At 42.8% G+C, this 16,389-nt stretch overlaps 1 protein-coding gene across 4 annotated transcripts in view; it reads left to right on the top strand.

Moving 5' to 3' along the window:
* The window catches only part of tcf12 (transcription factor 12), an 82,621-nt gene that overhangs the window by 18,858 nt on the left and 47,374 nt on the right, over positions 1 to 16,389 (top strand). For all 4 annotated transcript variants that reach the window (XM_085762161.1, XM_085762152.1, XM_085762145.1 and 1 more), the window contains exon 5: positions 1,033 to 1,135. In XM_085762161.1, the coding sequence (XP_085618287.1) occupies positions 1,033 to 1,135 (103 nt within the window). The remainder of the gene's footprint in view (positions 1 to 1,032; positions 1,136 to 16,389) is intronic.

Raw genomic sequence — 16,389 nt, 5'->3', positions numbered from 1 at the left:
CACAGCACTCCACTGCCTTTGATATTACTCCATCACCATCCACTCACAAAAAAAAGATGGATAATAAGATTTACTTTTTCTTCTTTTTTTTTTTTTTTACTGTATGTTGAATGCAAAGGGTATGAGTTGGTGAAAATAGCTCTATAGAAATGCAAGCCCACTGCTGCTCAGTCCCTCTGGTGGGAGTTAATGTAGTTTGGGGAGCTGTATTTGACTGGAGCACAGGAGGATTTTCACAGGGCTTGGGATTAGCACTGTAACGGAATATCTTTTATTACATGGGACCCTGAGTTTTCAAAAACCATACTGTGACCGATATTTAGACCTAAGCCCTGGAAGCTGATAACTGTCATGAAAAGGCACTGTTAAGCTGCAGGAGAAAAAGGCAATTTTTTTAAGCTGCAGGTACCTGGGAATGATGTAGGATTGCATCTCTCTGTTTCTTCCCCCTTGTATTAAATGACATTTTCTTATGAACTATACACGTATGAAATGGTGTATAAGCCTGTTATCATACAGATGAACTGGTAGCATCAAGAAGGAAAACTTAATTTAATATGGTTTAGATGCTTTATTGATGTATTGTAAGAAAGATAAAGCAAAGGTTTCTACAGGCCAAGAACACAAACTTTCACATGTTAACAGTTTTGAGCCTTTTATTGGTAATGATAAGTTGTCTTATGTGTATTTGCATGTGTTTATATGTATATACATAGTAGAATTGTGAATTGCCTCAAAAATGGTCTTTGACAGTGGTTGAAAAATTATTTTTTAAATGAGAAGCCAATACAATGATTGGTTTCTGATAGATTATGGATTTCTGTGTGCCACCATTTATTGAAATAGAGATCTCTTTTTCTTCCCTGTCTCTTCAAATTTTTGGGGCAATTATGTGCAAGAGAGCGGACAGTTAATTGGCATAACCGACCAGTTGTGCTCTGCTCTCCCCTCTCACTAATTAGTGGTATGGCATAGCACTCAATTAGTGAAGTTGCCCAATAATGTGCTTAATATTCTGCTCTCTACCCCCAGGGTTTCGCAGACAGCCCTCATTACGGTGATCATTTGAGTGACAGTCGATTAGTGCCCCATGAAGGATTGTCTCCAACACCTTTTATGAACTCGAACGTAATGGGTAAGTAAATGATTGTCTTCAACTCACCCGTCACATGCCCTTTGGTAGTGGAAAGACATCCTGGAGAATAAACGGCCTGATTGAGTTTAAGGCATATTGTGCATCTGGAGGGAGCTCGACTGAAAAGCTTGCCAGGCTACAGGGCTATTTTTTTTTCTCCCTTCCATCTCCTGCTGTCTTTATTTCCTCCCCTTAATCCCCCTCCCTTTTCTGTATCTCCCTCTTCCTCCTCCTGCGATGACCCTCCCCCAGGCTGGAAGTCACGCCATCAGTATAGCTTTCCGTCATAAGGAGCTGTCTCCGAGACATCAAAACTGCCCTCAGCAACTTCCTTTGGCAGCAGGGCTTTGTTGTGTGTTTTGGGTGTGAGGTTAAACACACAGTTGTACCAAAGACCTTCTCTGGTGCAACACTGGGGAAGATCAGACGTCTGTTTGAATTTAAATTACACGTTTCCTTTTTGTTGTTGTTGTTGCTGTTTTAGCCCTTGGTTTTATCATACTCATCATTTCACTATTTTGTTGATATAAATGAGAAGATTTCTGTTTCTGCATTTCATATTTACCTTTACAGCAACTCTATATTCTTAGATCAGTTAATCTTAATCTCTCTGGTCTATTGTACCACACAGCCCCCATTATCAACACAACCAGCCCAGTCATGAACCAGTAACGCTATACTTCAAACTTGCTTTATTTTAGATAATATGGAAGTGAATTTGTTATTTAAATGTGTTTGTGTGTGGTCTCTTTATTCATTCAAACCTCTACCACTTCAGTTGTTTATGCATTAGGTCAATTTTACTCCTCTGCTTGCTAAAAACTTTCCAGTGCAGTGACGACATATGTCAAAATATTTACACAACCCATCTGTCTGTATCTACAACAATCCCATTGTCATAAATGAGATGCCTCTTGATAAAAATGTGATGGTCAAAAAGGCCAAAGTCCATATGACATTGGTCAGTGTTGGCACACGAGCGCTAGTCCTAAACACAAATATGTGGCTGTGTTTGTTTGTTCCAAATTATTAGGGGAGAGTGGGGTAAGTTGAGCCACTTTTTGTATTCAGGATCACTACATCAAGACAATTATAGTTTTGTTGCTAACTAACACATCTGCATATATTTCAGGATGTTTTGCATCCCTACACATTAACAGAATAAGTGTAAATATAACTGTTTTTAAAATATAGCATGTTCAAAAAAAGTGGTCTTGTGACCATAGGAGTGGGGTAAATTGATCAACCCCCCCTTCTTTCCTTCCATCCATCTCCTACATCCCCCTTTACTTAATATTTCATCTGTCCAGGTTACAGGTGAACACAAACTGCAGGGACTTCCTGCTGAGCCACCAACTCACTGAGATTTGGGGAGTTTTGTGATGTACATCGCATCTTGGGAAGAATCCCAGATATTTTTCTTTGAAAGTAAAGTTTGGCACACTATAAACAACTTTTCCTGTTTATAGGAACATACTTACTGTAATCACAAACATACAGAATCTTGATTTAATCATTTGGACATATACAGCCAAAATACATTCACTAAGTGTATAGGATAGGTGGCTCAACTTACCCCTGGCCAAATGGATCAACTTACCCCACAGCTACCTTAGCTTGGGTTTATTGCTCTCACAGCTAAAATGGTGCAGTTTCATGCTAGGTTTACTACCTCATGTTGTAGCTCATAGATACCACAACCCATGTATAAAACAAATTTGCAATCATCTCTTTTGATCTAAACACAATTCTCATGAAACTTATGATCGACAAAATTCACTCTTGAGAGTGAAATTTTTTTTTTTGGGTCATAAATGTTAAAGATCTAGTTCTAATCTTCACAGACTCCATGAAATGATGCCTGCCTCCCAAATATTTGGTCACATGCTAACTTTTTCCTATAGTTTCCTAGAAACAAGGGGTGGGTCAACCCACTGGCTCATCTTACCCCACTCTCCCCTATTCATGTTTTGATAATGATCTAAAAAAAAAAACCTCTTTTGCAACTACATACTCTATTACTTGGTTGCGATATGTTCTCCCATTATAGCAATTAAAGGCTGTATGTTATCCAGCTCTTTGGCCTGGCATCATTGTGATGTGTAACCACTCGACAGTTTTATGGCTAACTACATCTCAGCTCATTATGAAATGGCCCTGGAGACTGGTTTCCAAGCAAAGCGATTAGTTCACAAATGGCTGCCGCTGAATTGGAAACAAAATGTTATCATTCTTGTAATTGATCACATGACTGCATCACATACACCGTGTATCTCGCCGCCCTTCAACTGCGTCTATAATTATACTTATGAGCGGCCAAATATGGAGGTGATCTGACACAGCGATATGTCAGATTTAGTCAAGATAATTGTAAAACGGAACTGCCTGTGACTTATCTCAAGCCTGGAATTCAAGATGATCGTGGTTTTATTGAATTGTTTTCCCACAGTATTTTCTGGGACTTACATGGATTTATGGAGTTTTCAGCGCTGCCATTAAATCATGTGTGGAGGCTCGTTCCTGATCAATGAACAGAACAAGCATTACAAATATGCAGTTATGCCTCTTCAGTTGCTCTTGAAGTAGAGGTAGGAATGACTGGATCCAGTGATCTTAAAGTGTATAATCGAAGAACAACGATTATGTTGTAATTTTCCAAGACTATTGGAATTTCATTCTGAAAGACAGTTTTTTCTACCCACATTTGTCAGTTAAAGAGGAACTATGCAGGATTTGTATCTTAACTACATTTTTACCTTAAAGCAGAAGTAAGCGGAATATTTGTGTTAATATAAGTCTTAAATAGTTATATCTTCCGACAGCAATCACTTACATAGAGTGTTTGGTCTGAAACACGGGTCTGTCAGTCACTCTGCTCTGCTGTAAGCCGAGGAGAAAACTTTCCTTGTATCCTACAACCTTTATCCAATGAGGAGAGAGAACGGCATAAAGGGGCGGTCCTCTCTGTGTGTGCAGCCAAGGGATGCGCGTGAATGTGGTGACGTAGGGACGAGGGCGGGGACTGCTAACTCCATCGGCTGACAAGAAGTTAGCCAAAACGATCGGATCGCTTACTTCTGCTTTAATTAAACAGCTCTGGAGTAATTGTGATGGTTTAATAAATGGCTTAACTTGTTATGAGGGTTAGGGTTAGAGGGAGAGTGGAGGCTCTCTGTCTTCCACGTGCGAGTCACTTATTGGGATCTTGGCTGAAAACCAACCTTGCAAGATTGGGGCCGCCGCCCTGGTGTCCCAGCATTCGTCTCTGCGCACCGCGACACAAACGCGCCCCGTAACCCGTAATCTCTTGTTTATGGCAGATTAGACTACACAGATATACATCGTATATGATATATAACGTTAAGTACCGCTGTATTGATTGATTTCTCGCCGGCTTCGTTGTAAACAAATGCACATGGCCAAGAGGAGGGTTAGCAAAACAGGGTAAAAGCGACCAGACTTTCATAGTTCCTCTTTAATTCACAAAAGCAAATGTCAGGAGTCATTGTTGGCTGGTGAGTTAATTAGTTAGCTCCAACATAATTGTGTGAAAAATCGTGATTTCAATATTGGCCAAAATAATCATGATAATGATTTTTTTGCCATCTCAAGCAGAAGTTTATGAACTTCTGAGTTTGCCAACAGGCTGGTGTGAGCCTTAAAGGGATAGTTCAACATTTTGGCAAATTGGCCCATTGCCATAATCGCTATAGTCATAGCAGTACTGTAGGTTCATTACCTTTAATTGTAGGTGTAAGCTATTTTCAGTACGGCGGAGCGCAGCAGCTGGCTGCTCAGAGCTACGCTATGGAGGCTAACGGAATTTCTTGGTTTCCCTCATTAAACTCATCAAATTCAACATCCCAAAACTCCACAGCGCTTTTGTAGACAAGTTGTAGACCACGCTATGAGATAATGACGGAACGATACGAAACGGAGCCGTTTTCGAGGTAAATACAGGGTAAATACGGAGACTGCTTGCTGAAAAACTGTCCCTGAACGCAACGCGCATCAGCGGTTTTGTATGAATTTACCTCGAAAACGGCTCCGTTTCGTATCGTTCCGTCATTATCTCATAGCGTGGTGGTTGTGCAGGTCACAACTTGTCTACAAAAGCGCTGTGGAGTTTTGGGATGTTGAATTTGATGAGTTTAATGAGGGAAACCAAGAAATTCCGTTAGCCTCCATAGCGTAGCTCTGAGCAGCCAGCTGCTGCGCTCCGCCGTACTGAAAATAGCTTACACCTACAATTAAAGGTAATGAACCTACTGCTATGACTATAGCGATTATGGCAATGGGCCAATTTGCCAAAATGTTGAACTATCCCTTTAAGACGTCCTCATGCCATCAGGAGACTGGACAACAAAGTGTTACCAGTAGTTGTACTACTCCTTACTTCACTGTCATTGCCAGGCAGGCAGGATAAAATGATCGTTTGCTTGCTTAAAAGGGAAAAAATCAATGCACTTTAGTGGCTTAAGCTAGACTGAAAAAGCCAGCAGTCAGACAGCGTCGTCTCCTTGACGTCCTCCGCCATGCTGGGTTGGACAGACTGCTACTGTGAGGTCTGCCTAGAGGAAGAAAGTAAACCGTGTTGCATAAACTGTGGACAATAAATGGCTGCAGAAATGACCCAGAGGTGGTCGGCAGCCAGCTCAGTGTGTCAGAGCCCTTAGGACCAATTTATGTTTCCTGCCTGTTATTCAGTGTATTGTCCCTGATGGGAAGTGCCCAATGCATAACCCTAATGTCATACTTTCCATATTTACATGGATATGTTTAGTCTGGTTTATCAGCACGGTCGATCTGAACCATGCTTTGTGTTCGAAAATGCAGCACTGATTAGAAATTTCCTTTGGAAAAACAACTGACTTAAATATTTTTCTTTTACTAGAGCAGAGTATCAGTCCTTATTGTTAGTCATTTCTCTCATGTTGCCCATTAACCGAGAGGTCATCATACCACCGCTCGAGTAAAGAGCTTCAGGATTAAATTTATTGTACTTAAATCTCTAGAGTTTGAACACAATGGAGGAAAATCAATGTGGAGGAAAAAGAAGAACACTTCACTGAAGGTCTGGTCCTCTGCGACCTCCACTGTCTCATTTACCCACCAAATGTCAAAATCACAGTAATAATGCAGATCAAAGAAACCAGAGGCAACAATAGCTAAGTATGTATTACAGTGTGTTCTGTTCTAGTACATTATGACCTGCATGCTGGTGGGTTTTGGCCTGTATATGGTACACCTACACAAATTATCATCGACTATGGCACTATGTGCAATGTAAGGTACAGTGTATTATATTATATAGTCGCCATATTTGAAACGCTTGAAGAGGCTTGTTGTTATTTAACTTAGAACGACAGAAAAATAAGCAGATTTACAGTCGTCTGCGGCGTAAAGAGAAGCTGTTGCAGTAACACAAACAAGTGATTTTGAAACAGACCTCTGAGATGAAGTGGTCCCAGTCTCACAGGAGAAGCTTGTGGGGGTTTGAAGCTGAAGAATGGGGGGTTTTGGTTGAATGCCGGGGAGCCGCTGACTTGCTTAAAGATGACTCTGTTCTCTCCCCCGGGGGGCCCGGCTCCCCATGTCAGGGCAGACTGTGGATCAGCTGGTCTGGGCTTCACGTGCATTGTTGCCCCGCCCCCCTCTCACGCTACAATCCTCTTACTAACCTGCACGTCATCCTCTGCAGGTGGCAGCCACATTGTTCATGCTGGTCTGCTATAAACAAACTTTTTCAGAGTCTCCTCGGTGAGTCCCTTTGACTCAGACGCTCGTCACATGCGTTAAAGGAGGCGGTGCCATGCTGACATGTCATTAGTGTGTTTCCTCTGGCAGGACAGACAGTATTGATGGAGCTGATTGTTACACCAAACAACAGCTGGAAAATTGGACTGATGCATGGGTCATTTACCGTGGTGCACTTAAAGGGATAATTCAACATTTTGGCAAATTCACCTATTGCCATTATCCCTATAGTCATAGCAGTAGGTTTATTACCTTTCATTATCGGTGCAAGTTGTTTTGAGATCCATGGGGCAGAGATACGAGCTGCTCATCAAACTCAAATACACAATCCAACAACGCCAAAATGCTCTCGTGAAGAAGTTGTGACCTGCACATTCACCACGCTATGAAATAATCATGTATAATTATATAACATTACGACAAACAAAGCAAATACTCAGATCTACTTGCGCTTTTGAAATCACTCCGCCCAGCAGCCGTGTCTGGAAAGTAGTTCCGGCTGCATTTGCATAGAAAACAACTCGTTATGTTACATTATTATTTCATAGCGTGGTGAATGTGCAGGTCACAACTTGTCCACGAGAGCATTTTGGAGTTGTTGGATTGTGTATTTGATGAGTTTGATGAGGGACAGGGGACCTGTACCGTTCACCTCCGTTGTGTTCACTGAGCAGCTCACGTCTCTGCCCCGCAGATCTCAAAACAAAATGCACCGATAATTAAACGTAATGAACTTACTGCTACGACTGTGTCTAAGTACTGAGTAACGCACAATACCGTCACAATACATTACGTATGATAACACGAACACACTCCTCGTCCTGAAACCTGCGTGTGCTTGTGCCAAGGTGTGTGACAAAAGACCTGTGTTCACCTGGCTGCTGAAACAGCGTCCTGTTAACCTGTATGTGTGTTTATGTGCAGCACAGCACAGTCTCTGCTCTGCTCTGCTCTGCTCTGCCTGGTTTTGGCAGCGTTGTGTGTATATGGGCCGTTCATGTCACATTGTTTTTATCGATTTTATTTGTGCCATGAGCGTTATAAAAGCAGAAAAGGATCCACTCTCTCTCTCTCTCTCTGGTGAAACAACCTCCTCTGTGATTTGTTTTATCCTGCTGTCCTCCAAATCGGCTTTTTTCCTGTTGTGAGTTTCATCTTCATCTTCTTCTTCTTCAGGTTTATCATGGTTCATTTGATTGGTGCCAACACGAGAGGCATGAAATAGTGACTTTGGCTCATGAAATTAGACTCCATGTAGAGCGCCTACATGTTTTAACTAAAAATATGGGTATTTGGCACCGGTGTATCAATAACATATCAGACGAGGATGTGGTACAAGATATTACCATTTCAATATTTTGCCCCAACCCCCAGTAAAGGGAGGGACAGGGACTCTATCCAAATCACAAATGTTCAAGTTGCCAGTTCAGGCTGAGCTTCCATGATTTCTGTATTTTCATTTCTCATGGGCTCAGAGTTCCTGGCTTTTCTTATCTGCAAATATTTTTTTGTTTTTATGGAAACTCAGCAGGTGATTTTTTTTTCACCTTAGATTGTGAGACATTTATATTTTTCTCTCCTTGGCCTAGTTAAAGCACAGCGCTGTGCTCCTACCAAGCAGCTGCCTCACACTGAACTCCTGACAGCTCAGAGTCGGAGTCAGTTACATTGTGCAGCAATTTGGGTCCAAATTTTTCCCTTTTTGCCGTGTCTGTAATCATTTTTCAGTTTTTTTATAAGTTTATTGATTATTTGGTCTGGTGTTGGAGTGAACCCAGCCTTTGCCATCTATCCCCAGACTAGATGGCAAAGATTACTTTATTAATCCCCAAAGAGAAATTCATACAACTTGTTCTTTCTTGTGCTGCTTTCTAGCTTTTCTTGAAATTCTGTCGATGCCCAAATCGCCACCAAACATTTCGTTTCCTCAGCAGACCACGACAAATTATTTTTCTCCAGGTTGTCAGTCGCTGCCTTCATCTCCTCCTTCCTGCTCGTCTTCACAGCCTAGTACAGTATAAGACACGCCCACTGATGATGTCATGGTTCCCAAGAAAGAACCGACTATTTCTGGAGGCGTATCTCCGCTGCAGTAACTTCCCCCGAAGGGCCGTCTACAGGAACTTTTACGGGGAAAGGAGTTCCTGCCTGGGGGATCGGCCCCAAAAAACTCCCGGGTGGGGCTTGAGGTTCACTCTGTGCTGATTGGACAGACTCAAAGCAGGATGTGACGCCAAGAGAAACGGCCGGAAAAAGAGAGAAGTCAGTGAAAGACATATGAGAATACGCGATTGCATGATTAAAAACCCCAGCTTTTTTTTAGCAAGTGTCTGTGCTGCCGGAAAAAACCACAACAAAACAACAAAAAAACTGCGCAATGATCGAAACTGTCGCAAGATATTGGGTAAATATTGAGACAAGACTTGCTTTATAAAAGTTTGCAGCTTGCCACAGAGAGATATTTCATCCTCTCTCCATTCAGTGATTATGCATTTAACCTCTTAAACTTACAGTTAATCACGACTCGAGTGTCTCACGTACCTGTGCAGCTGATGAGTTCGCTGGATGCGATGCGCTGAACCTCGCTTCCTTCTCCGTAGGCAGTAATGCTTGACTTGAGGTCTTCTGCAGGTCTTGTAATGGAGGGTTGGCTCTCATCCGGTTGTTCTGATTGTTTAGCCACAGTGATAGCCGACAGTTCATAGCCCTGACGAGGGACGTTTAGATCTAATTACCTGCTGAGATTTTGTCGTGTGGTGTCGGCTCATTGAGGAGAAGTCGGTGGGGGAGGTTGATTTCAAACAATCTGGGCAATTACCACAGGCGATGAGCTACAACTGAGGGAGTGCTGCACTCTGCTCCTTTATTTCACGCTGTATTGGGAGTGTAGATGTCTGCACATGTGTGTGTGTGTGTACATGATGCTTAATGTTTGTGTTTTCGGTCATTATTTACTTAATGGACTGCTACTGTTTTCCACTAAGCGCAAAGAGTCTGTAGATTCTCAGGCTGAACCTCAGAAAATGCTTTGAAGTTACGACGCTAATTAGCAAGAATGGGTTGTTGCGATCTATTCACAGCTGTAAGTGGTCACAGTTTGCATGTTTTTATTGGAGTAAAGGAAACTATAGGCAGCATCACCCTTTTAGCAGGTACAAGCATTATTTAAAAACATAGGTTAACCTGCTAATAAAAGCCCCTTCACCTCTTTGCCTTTGTGTTCAGGCTGCTGCAGAGCAAACACACACACACAGATGCGGAGGAGAAACAGTGAGGTGCTGCTGGCCACCGAGGTGGTAACTGGTAAAACAGATCCGTCACGTCTCGCCCCGGTTTGTTGCTCCTGTAAAGTGTCAGAGTTTCTAAAACTTACTTTAAGGCTGCAGCTCGCTCTTTCATCTCCGAGCGCAGTGAAGCCGCGGTGTTTCTGGTGTAGTAGCACCGTGCTGGGCAGGTGTCATGTCTTTCTCAGTCTCTCTACAGTGTCTTCATGCATTTTTAAAGAAAACACATTAAAGGACAATTACAGGCAAATTTGACCGGGGCTCTAATATTTTAAGTTTAAAAGAATGAATCTGAAGATTTTCCTTTTCATGTGTCCTGTTGTGCAGTAGTTCTGTCTGTCCCCACATCGCCACAGCAGCGTATAATGGGAGCGGACCGATCTTAGGTTGTTTAGGCTGTTTTACATCCCACAAAACCATAATTTCTTTTCATCACTTCAAACATACACCGATAGTTTTGCTTACTTCAAGAAGGCGACATGTCTGTAAACGGATCTCAAGTTGACGCGCTCAGTATGTTTACAGGTAGAATAAACAACATCCAGACTTACTCTTACTGCTACGAAAATGTCGAGCTTCCAAACAGGAGCGCTTCAGATGACCTATAAACATAGTGAACCGTCAACTTGACTCTCCCGCGAGACTTTGTATTACAGCTCCGTTTACAAACATGTCCTCTTTCTTGAAGTAAACAAAACCCTTGGTGTCTGTTTGAAGCCACCTGACGTTGTCTGTGGAAAGAAATTGTGGTTTTGTGGGATGTAAACTGTCTGAACAGCCTAAGATCTGTTGCCTCCCATTCATTGCGATGTGGGGATAGACAGAACTTCTGCATAACAGGAGCAATTAAAAACAAAATCTTCAGATTCATTCTTTTAGACCTAAAATATTATAAACTAGAGCCCCAGGTTGAATTTGCCTGGAATTGTCCTTTAAGTCTTGCTAACATTGTGTTTTTTTGCTGAAATAGAAAGGGTAAAATTGATCAGAGCAGAGCAGGTACATTGTGAATTGCTCAATACAGATGCAGATAACCTTTTGTATTGGAAGTTTTCAAAACAAAGTTGGGTCTCATGTTGGTTCCCATTGCATCACCATGGTGATGACTGGTTTGCATCAGTTCTTTCCAGCCATGTGCCCGAGGACGTGACATCACAACTGCTGAGTTGTAATTTCCCAGTCACGTTTCTCCGGTGTGCTTCATGCATGTTACTCATACAGCTTTAGCCCGGCATAAAAGCTAATCAGCTTAATGCCTCCATCAACACGCACAGAGCCGCATGCATCCTGCGACATAATACACATGACCTAATGTGTGAGTGAGCGGTCGTGTAGCTGTTTGATGAGCATGTGGAGTCTTTAAAGTTGGTATCACAGAGACAAACAGAGCATTAGAAGTAACTGATGAGCAACTTTCTCTTATTTGTGTATCAAAGCTGCACGGCCTTCGTCCCTATTTCCATCAGTCAGACAGAGTTTTCTCTTTCTATTGGAGTTAATTACACAAACTCAATGAGAAAATGCCTGGACAACACACACAGCTCTAATGTTTAACACAAAAAATATGTTTTTTGCCTCCCAGAGACGAAGTTTCCCAGAGCTGGTGAGACTGTAGCACTCAGCAGATTTCTGCCTGACAGCCACTTATTAACGTTTTGAGTTTGTTTCGTTTGTTTGTTCACAGGAAAAAACAACTTAACAACAACAAAGAACAAACAAACATGGAGCTGAGGCTACTGAAATGTTTTGCAGACTCGACTCAAAGTGAATACTCCTCCCTTTGAACTTGCTCTTTGTTTTATTAGAGAGATTTCTAAGAACTTTATTGATAAATCACTGATTATTCTGCTGTAATGAAGATCGTACAGAGTTAATGACTGACTGGACGTCTGGGATGCAAAACTAACATCTGCCCAGTAATACATCACTTCAGTGACTAACATATTTCCTTTGTGGTCTCTGATGAATTAGAGAGTTGTTATCCTTATTTGAGAAACCTGAGAATTTCAAACTAATTTCATGGCCCAAAGCAATTGAATAATCTTAGAAGTTGTTTGTCTAAAATAATTAGCTTGCTCAGTTTTTATTTGATGGCTTAAATTGTCCCAAGTGGCCACATAATAGAACAGAATAACAAAGGACCTGGACCAGTTAACAGTGTGTTACTGTATGTAAATAGCACTTGCATCACACTCAGCATGTTCACAGTCTTTTCAACAAATTACTTTTGATAACTTGAAGATATTTCCTGAAATGCAGAGAACTGAAACAGATATCCAATCTTTTTTTCTATTGACATCTTTGCCGCTGGTAAAAAAAAACCAAACCATGAGCCAGAGGGAAAGTCATGAGTGCTGTGTAAGTGTAAGATTTGCATGATGTCAGCATTTAGTAAAGGTTTGATGGTGCAGTTCCCTTTTCTTTTTTAAAGTTGTGTCAGTGTCAGTAGATATTTTAAGACACAAACACATGCACCCAGTCTGCATTGCGTATTTGCATTGGGGCGAATTAATCTCCTCCAGTCTCTTTCCCTTCCCTCCTTCCCTTTTTTTTTTATTTCTAATTGTTCCTCAAGGCTTTTTGTTGAAGTGTCAAATCCCACATCACACTGGCATCCCCCAGTGTGTTTTTACTGGGGCAGGTGTCATGTGCTAATGCTCCGTCCCGTGGGAGACCCTCCTCAGACCCGGGCTGCTGTGATTGTGGCCAGGTGCTGTTCAGGTGTGCAATCAGTTTCCGCTGCAGTGTGGGTCACAGGTGCTGTCAGCGCTGCTCCCTCTCCCCGTACTGTCATTCACACACCCACACACCCACACACACCCACCCACATGTACAGTACATTCATTCACACATATACACACACAATATATCGCGAGCTCTCCGCCGGGTAACAACTGAATTCACTATTGTCGCCCCAACAGTTGTTTTTGCAGGAACGACTTAATCAGCACTAGTGAGGCCTGCAAAAACATACAGTATATACCCACTGTATATATGACAAGGCAGAAAGCAGAGGGAGGACGAGGAGATGTGGTGCAGTACAGTTTAGCGGATGTAGCCAGTCATTATGCAGAGCTGCAGGGTGTGCTTATCTATTACTGTGGTCATTGGAGCATGAAGAGCTGAAGACGAGCTGAAAGGGCGCAAATCCCTTTTCTCCTTCCCCATGCCGCCCACATCTCCCCTACTCATCCCCGCCGTCCCCGCCCTCCTGCTTCTCCCAGTCCGTCTTCTCCTTGGCCCGGCCCGGCCCGGCCCGGCCCCCTTTTTTTCCTCGTCTTCCTCGGGCCCCGGCCCCCAGCATGCGACTGGTGAGGCTGCCCAGCTGCAGCGGATCAGCTGTAGTCTCAGTAGCCCCCGAGGGCTGCGGCTCTAAAGAGGGAAGAAGAAGGAGAAGAAGAGCTCGGGTATGGCCAAAATACGATGACACGAGTCTGTAGGAAGCAGCTGCAGGGGTCAGAGCTCCATGACTGTATTTATAATCGGTGTAAAGGTGTCTCCATTTAGCTTGTTTCAAGTCACGTCCCTGAATTTACGCCAGAGAAAGCTCGTGACGCACGTTGAATTAGCAAGTCTGGGAGCAGGCAGCTTTGATGGTTATATTATATCAACATACTTGTGCACAATTGTATATGTGTCTGCGCTTGTTTGCACAACAGAGTCACATTTAGTTAAAAAAAAACAAAAAAACCTGCTGAATCGTAGGAAAAGGAAGTTTTGATGAATCCATATTCTGTTGCTAAGGCCCATTTGCCTTCTTGTAGATTCTCCATCTCTCCCTGTTTCCAGTCTCTTGCTTTCTGTCTCTTCCCCCCTCCCCCTGTGTTCTCTCATTTCTTTCTCGCCTCACGCTGCCTTCAGCTCGTGCCAAGAAGAAAGCTAGAGATCATTTAATACGAGGGCAAAGCTAAAGAGGAAATGATTCATTCAGAAGAATCACTTGTTAGTAGAACAATTACCCGTTTCTGACTTTTTTTTTTTCTGGCATCACTGAGTTAAGGGACTTTGTTGGCTTTTAAGTGTTAATTTAATTTGCAGGTGATGTCTAGAGATAATGTGCTAATCTAACATGATGCATTATGCAGTGTTGACATTACTGATGTGAGCTTTAACTTGTTAAAAGGGTTTTCCATGGAGCTTTTCCTCAGTCGATGTGAGGGTCTAAGGGCAGAGGATGTTGTTATGATGTCATGTGAAGCCCTTTGAGACAAACTGTTTGTAAAAACGGGCTATACAAATAAAATTTCCTTGCCTTGCCTTAAACTTACAACTTAACAAGAGAAGTAGCCTTAGAAATAAAAAATGTATCCACAGTGAAACTTGTCCTTTCAATAAAAAAAGAAGACTTGATTGATGTATACAGAGCAGTTTTTATGAGCATCAATTTATGTAGATGAGAGACGGCTGCATCAACACTAAGCGCGGTGTGCATTAGGGATGCAGTGGTCTGTTTGTATTGATCACAAAAGGGTTCAACTTCAGGGCTGATTGAGGTAAACTCCCCTCCTATCCGGTGGACTTGTTGTTCGAACCCAGGCTGGGCACAGATGGATGACAAATTCATTTTAGCCCTTCTTCCTCTCTTGTTCCTGAAACCACATGTGAATGCATGAAACTGACCCCTGATTACCGGACAGACGCCGTCAAGCTCAGAGTCAGGTGAACGCTGTAAACCTGAAAGCCGCTCATTTGAAAAACAACATCAAAAGGTTGGATCCTCGTCGAGATGCCGCAGATTTCTTGGCAGACAGTCGCCGGTTAGTCACAACTGTTCGTCCAGGCGCCCTGTGTCCATGCTGGGTGTGCTGGCAAACACAAAAACAGCAGATTATGTTGCACTCCTCGACGCTCGTTGGACTGTTAGCGGATCACGATTGGTTAATAGAACGCAAAACATTATAGCTTCGCCCTCTACTCCCACTTGACAATGCCTGACATTTTCTCCTGCGCTGGCACAGCCCTGGGAGTGGGAAGTGTGGGAAGTGTAGAGAGACTTTTTCTTTGCTGCCAGGAATATGGAGGTGGGAAGGTACTTTTTTTTTTTTTTTGTCAGCTTAAAATGAAAACAAACACACACAAAAAAACTCTGTTACAGTTTTGCCCACATATAATGCCATCCTCCCAGAGATCACTCATTAAAACATCCATGCCCCTTCAGGCTGTTTTGGTGTTTTATTTAGTGCAGCCTTGTGTTCTTAAAAGCGATGGCGGCTGCTCAGGGTTTGCAGGGGTTTTCTGTTTAGGGAAAAATGCCCCCAGTGTTTGGAGCTGGATCAGCATTCCTAACCCATGTGTGTATCCTTCCTTGTCCTTCACCTCGGCTCTCTGTTGTTTTACTGTTCAACAGTTGTTTGGCATCAAACACCCAAACATCAACACATACTTTGATGTTACACACTGACTTAATTCCAATATCCAACTGGGGGACATTTCTCCAGCTTGTTAAATGTGCTCTCGCTCCCAAATCTAAAAGATAGAGAGACTCATCGTGGTGGCGAAGCAAGCTCACACGTGAACGTACTGTACGATGCGTTAAAAGTCTTCCCACCCAAAAAGCAGCAGCATCCATTACAGTGTTGGTGTTCACATGGTGGGAGACGTTATTAGGGAGCTCATCGCCTTTCTCCTCTGAGAGAATGGATGTGTGATTATGAAGTCATCAGCCATGAACCGGCGAGGCTGCGTGGAAGCACCCCTCCTCATGGGTCCTCAGGGTGCCATTGATTGGTGACCATGTGTTTGTGCCTGATAGACTGTGAAATGGTGTGTTGCTGCACGGCTGTGTCACACCTGCGTCCCACCAAGGTGATTGATTGGTTTGGTCATGTGGAATGTTCCCATCTGGTCCGCAGTAATGCATTTTTTTCCTCATTTGTGAATAACAAGCACTGGCAGGAGAATAGTTGGGCTCGGAAAAAGGCAAAGGCCAAGCGAAAACATTTTCCCCTGTCCACCTCCCTCTTTTTTTTTTTTTTTTTCTCTCCCCTTTTTACCGAGTTAGAGAAAATTTAAATAGACCGACCGACCGACCGAGCCATGGCACCTGATTATCCAGGGGAAAGGGATAAATACAATCAGGAAATCCACCTATCTCTCACACCGAGGAGGAGAAAATAAACTGTTTAGCTGGTGCGATGGGCAGCAGCCAGGGAAAGATACATGTAAAAACAAAAGGATATGTTTCATCTCACTGAGACTTAAGCTATCTATCCT

Source organism: Trachurus japonicus, chromosome 3, assembly GCF_045865225.1.
Source record: "Trachurus japonicus isolate A0001 chromosome 3, Traja_1.0".
In the NCBI taxonomy this organism is placed as follows: Eukaryota; Metazoa; Chordata; class Actinopteri; order Carangiformes; family Carangidae; genus Trachurus; species Trachurus japonicus.
Note: the sequence above shows the minus strand (reverse complement) of the source record. Positions and strands in the feature narration are given on the sequence as shown.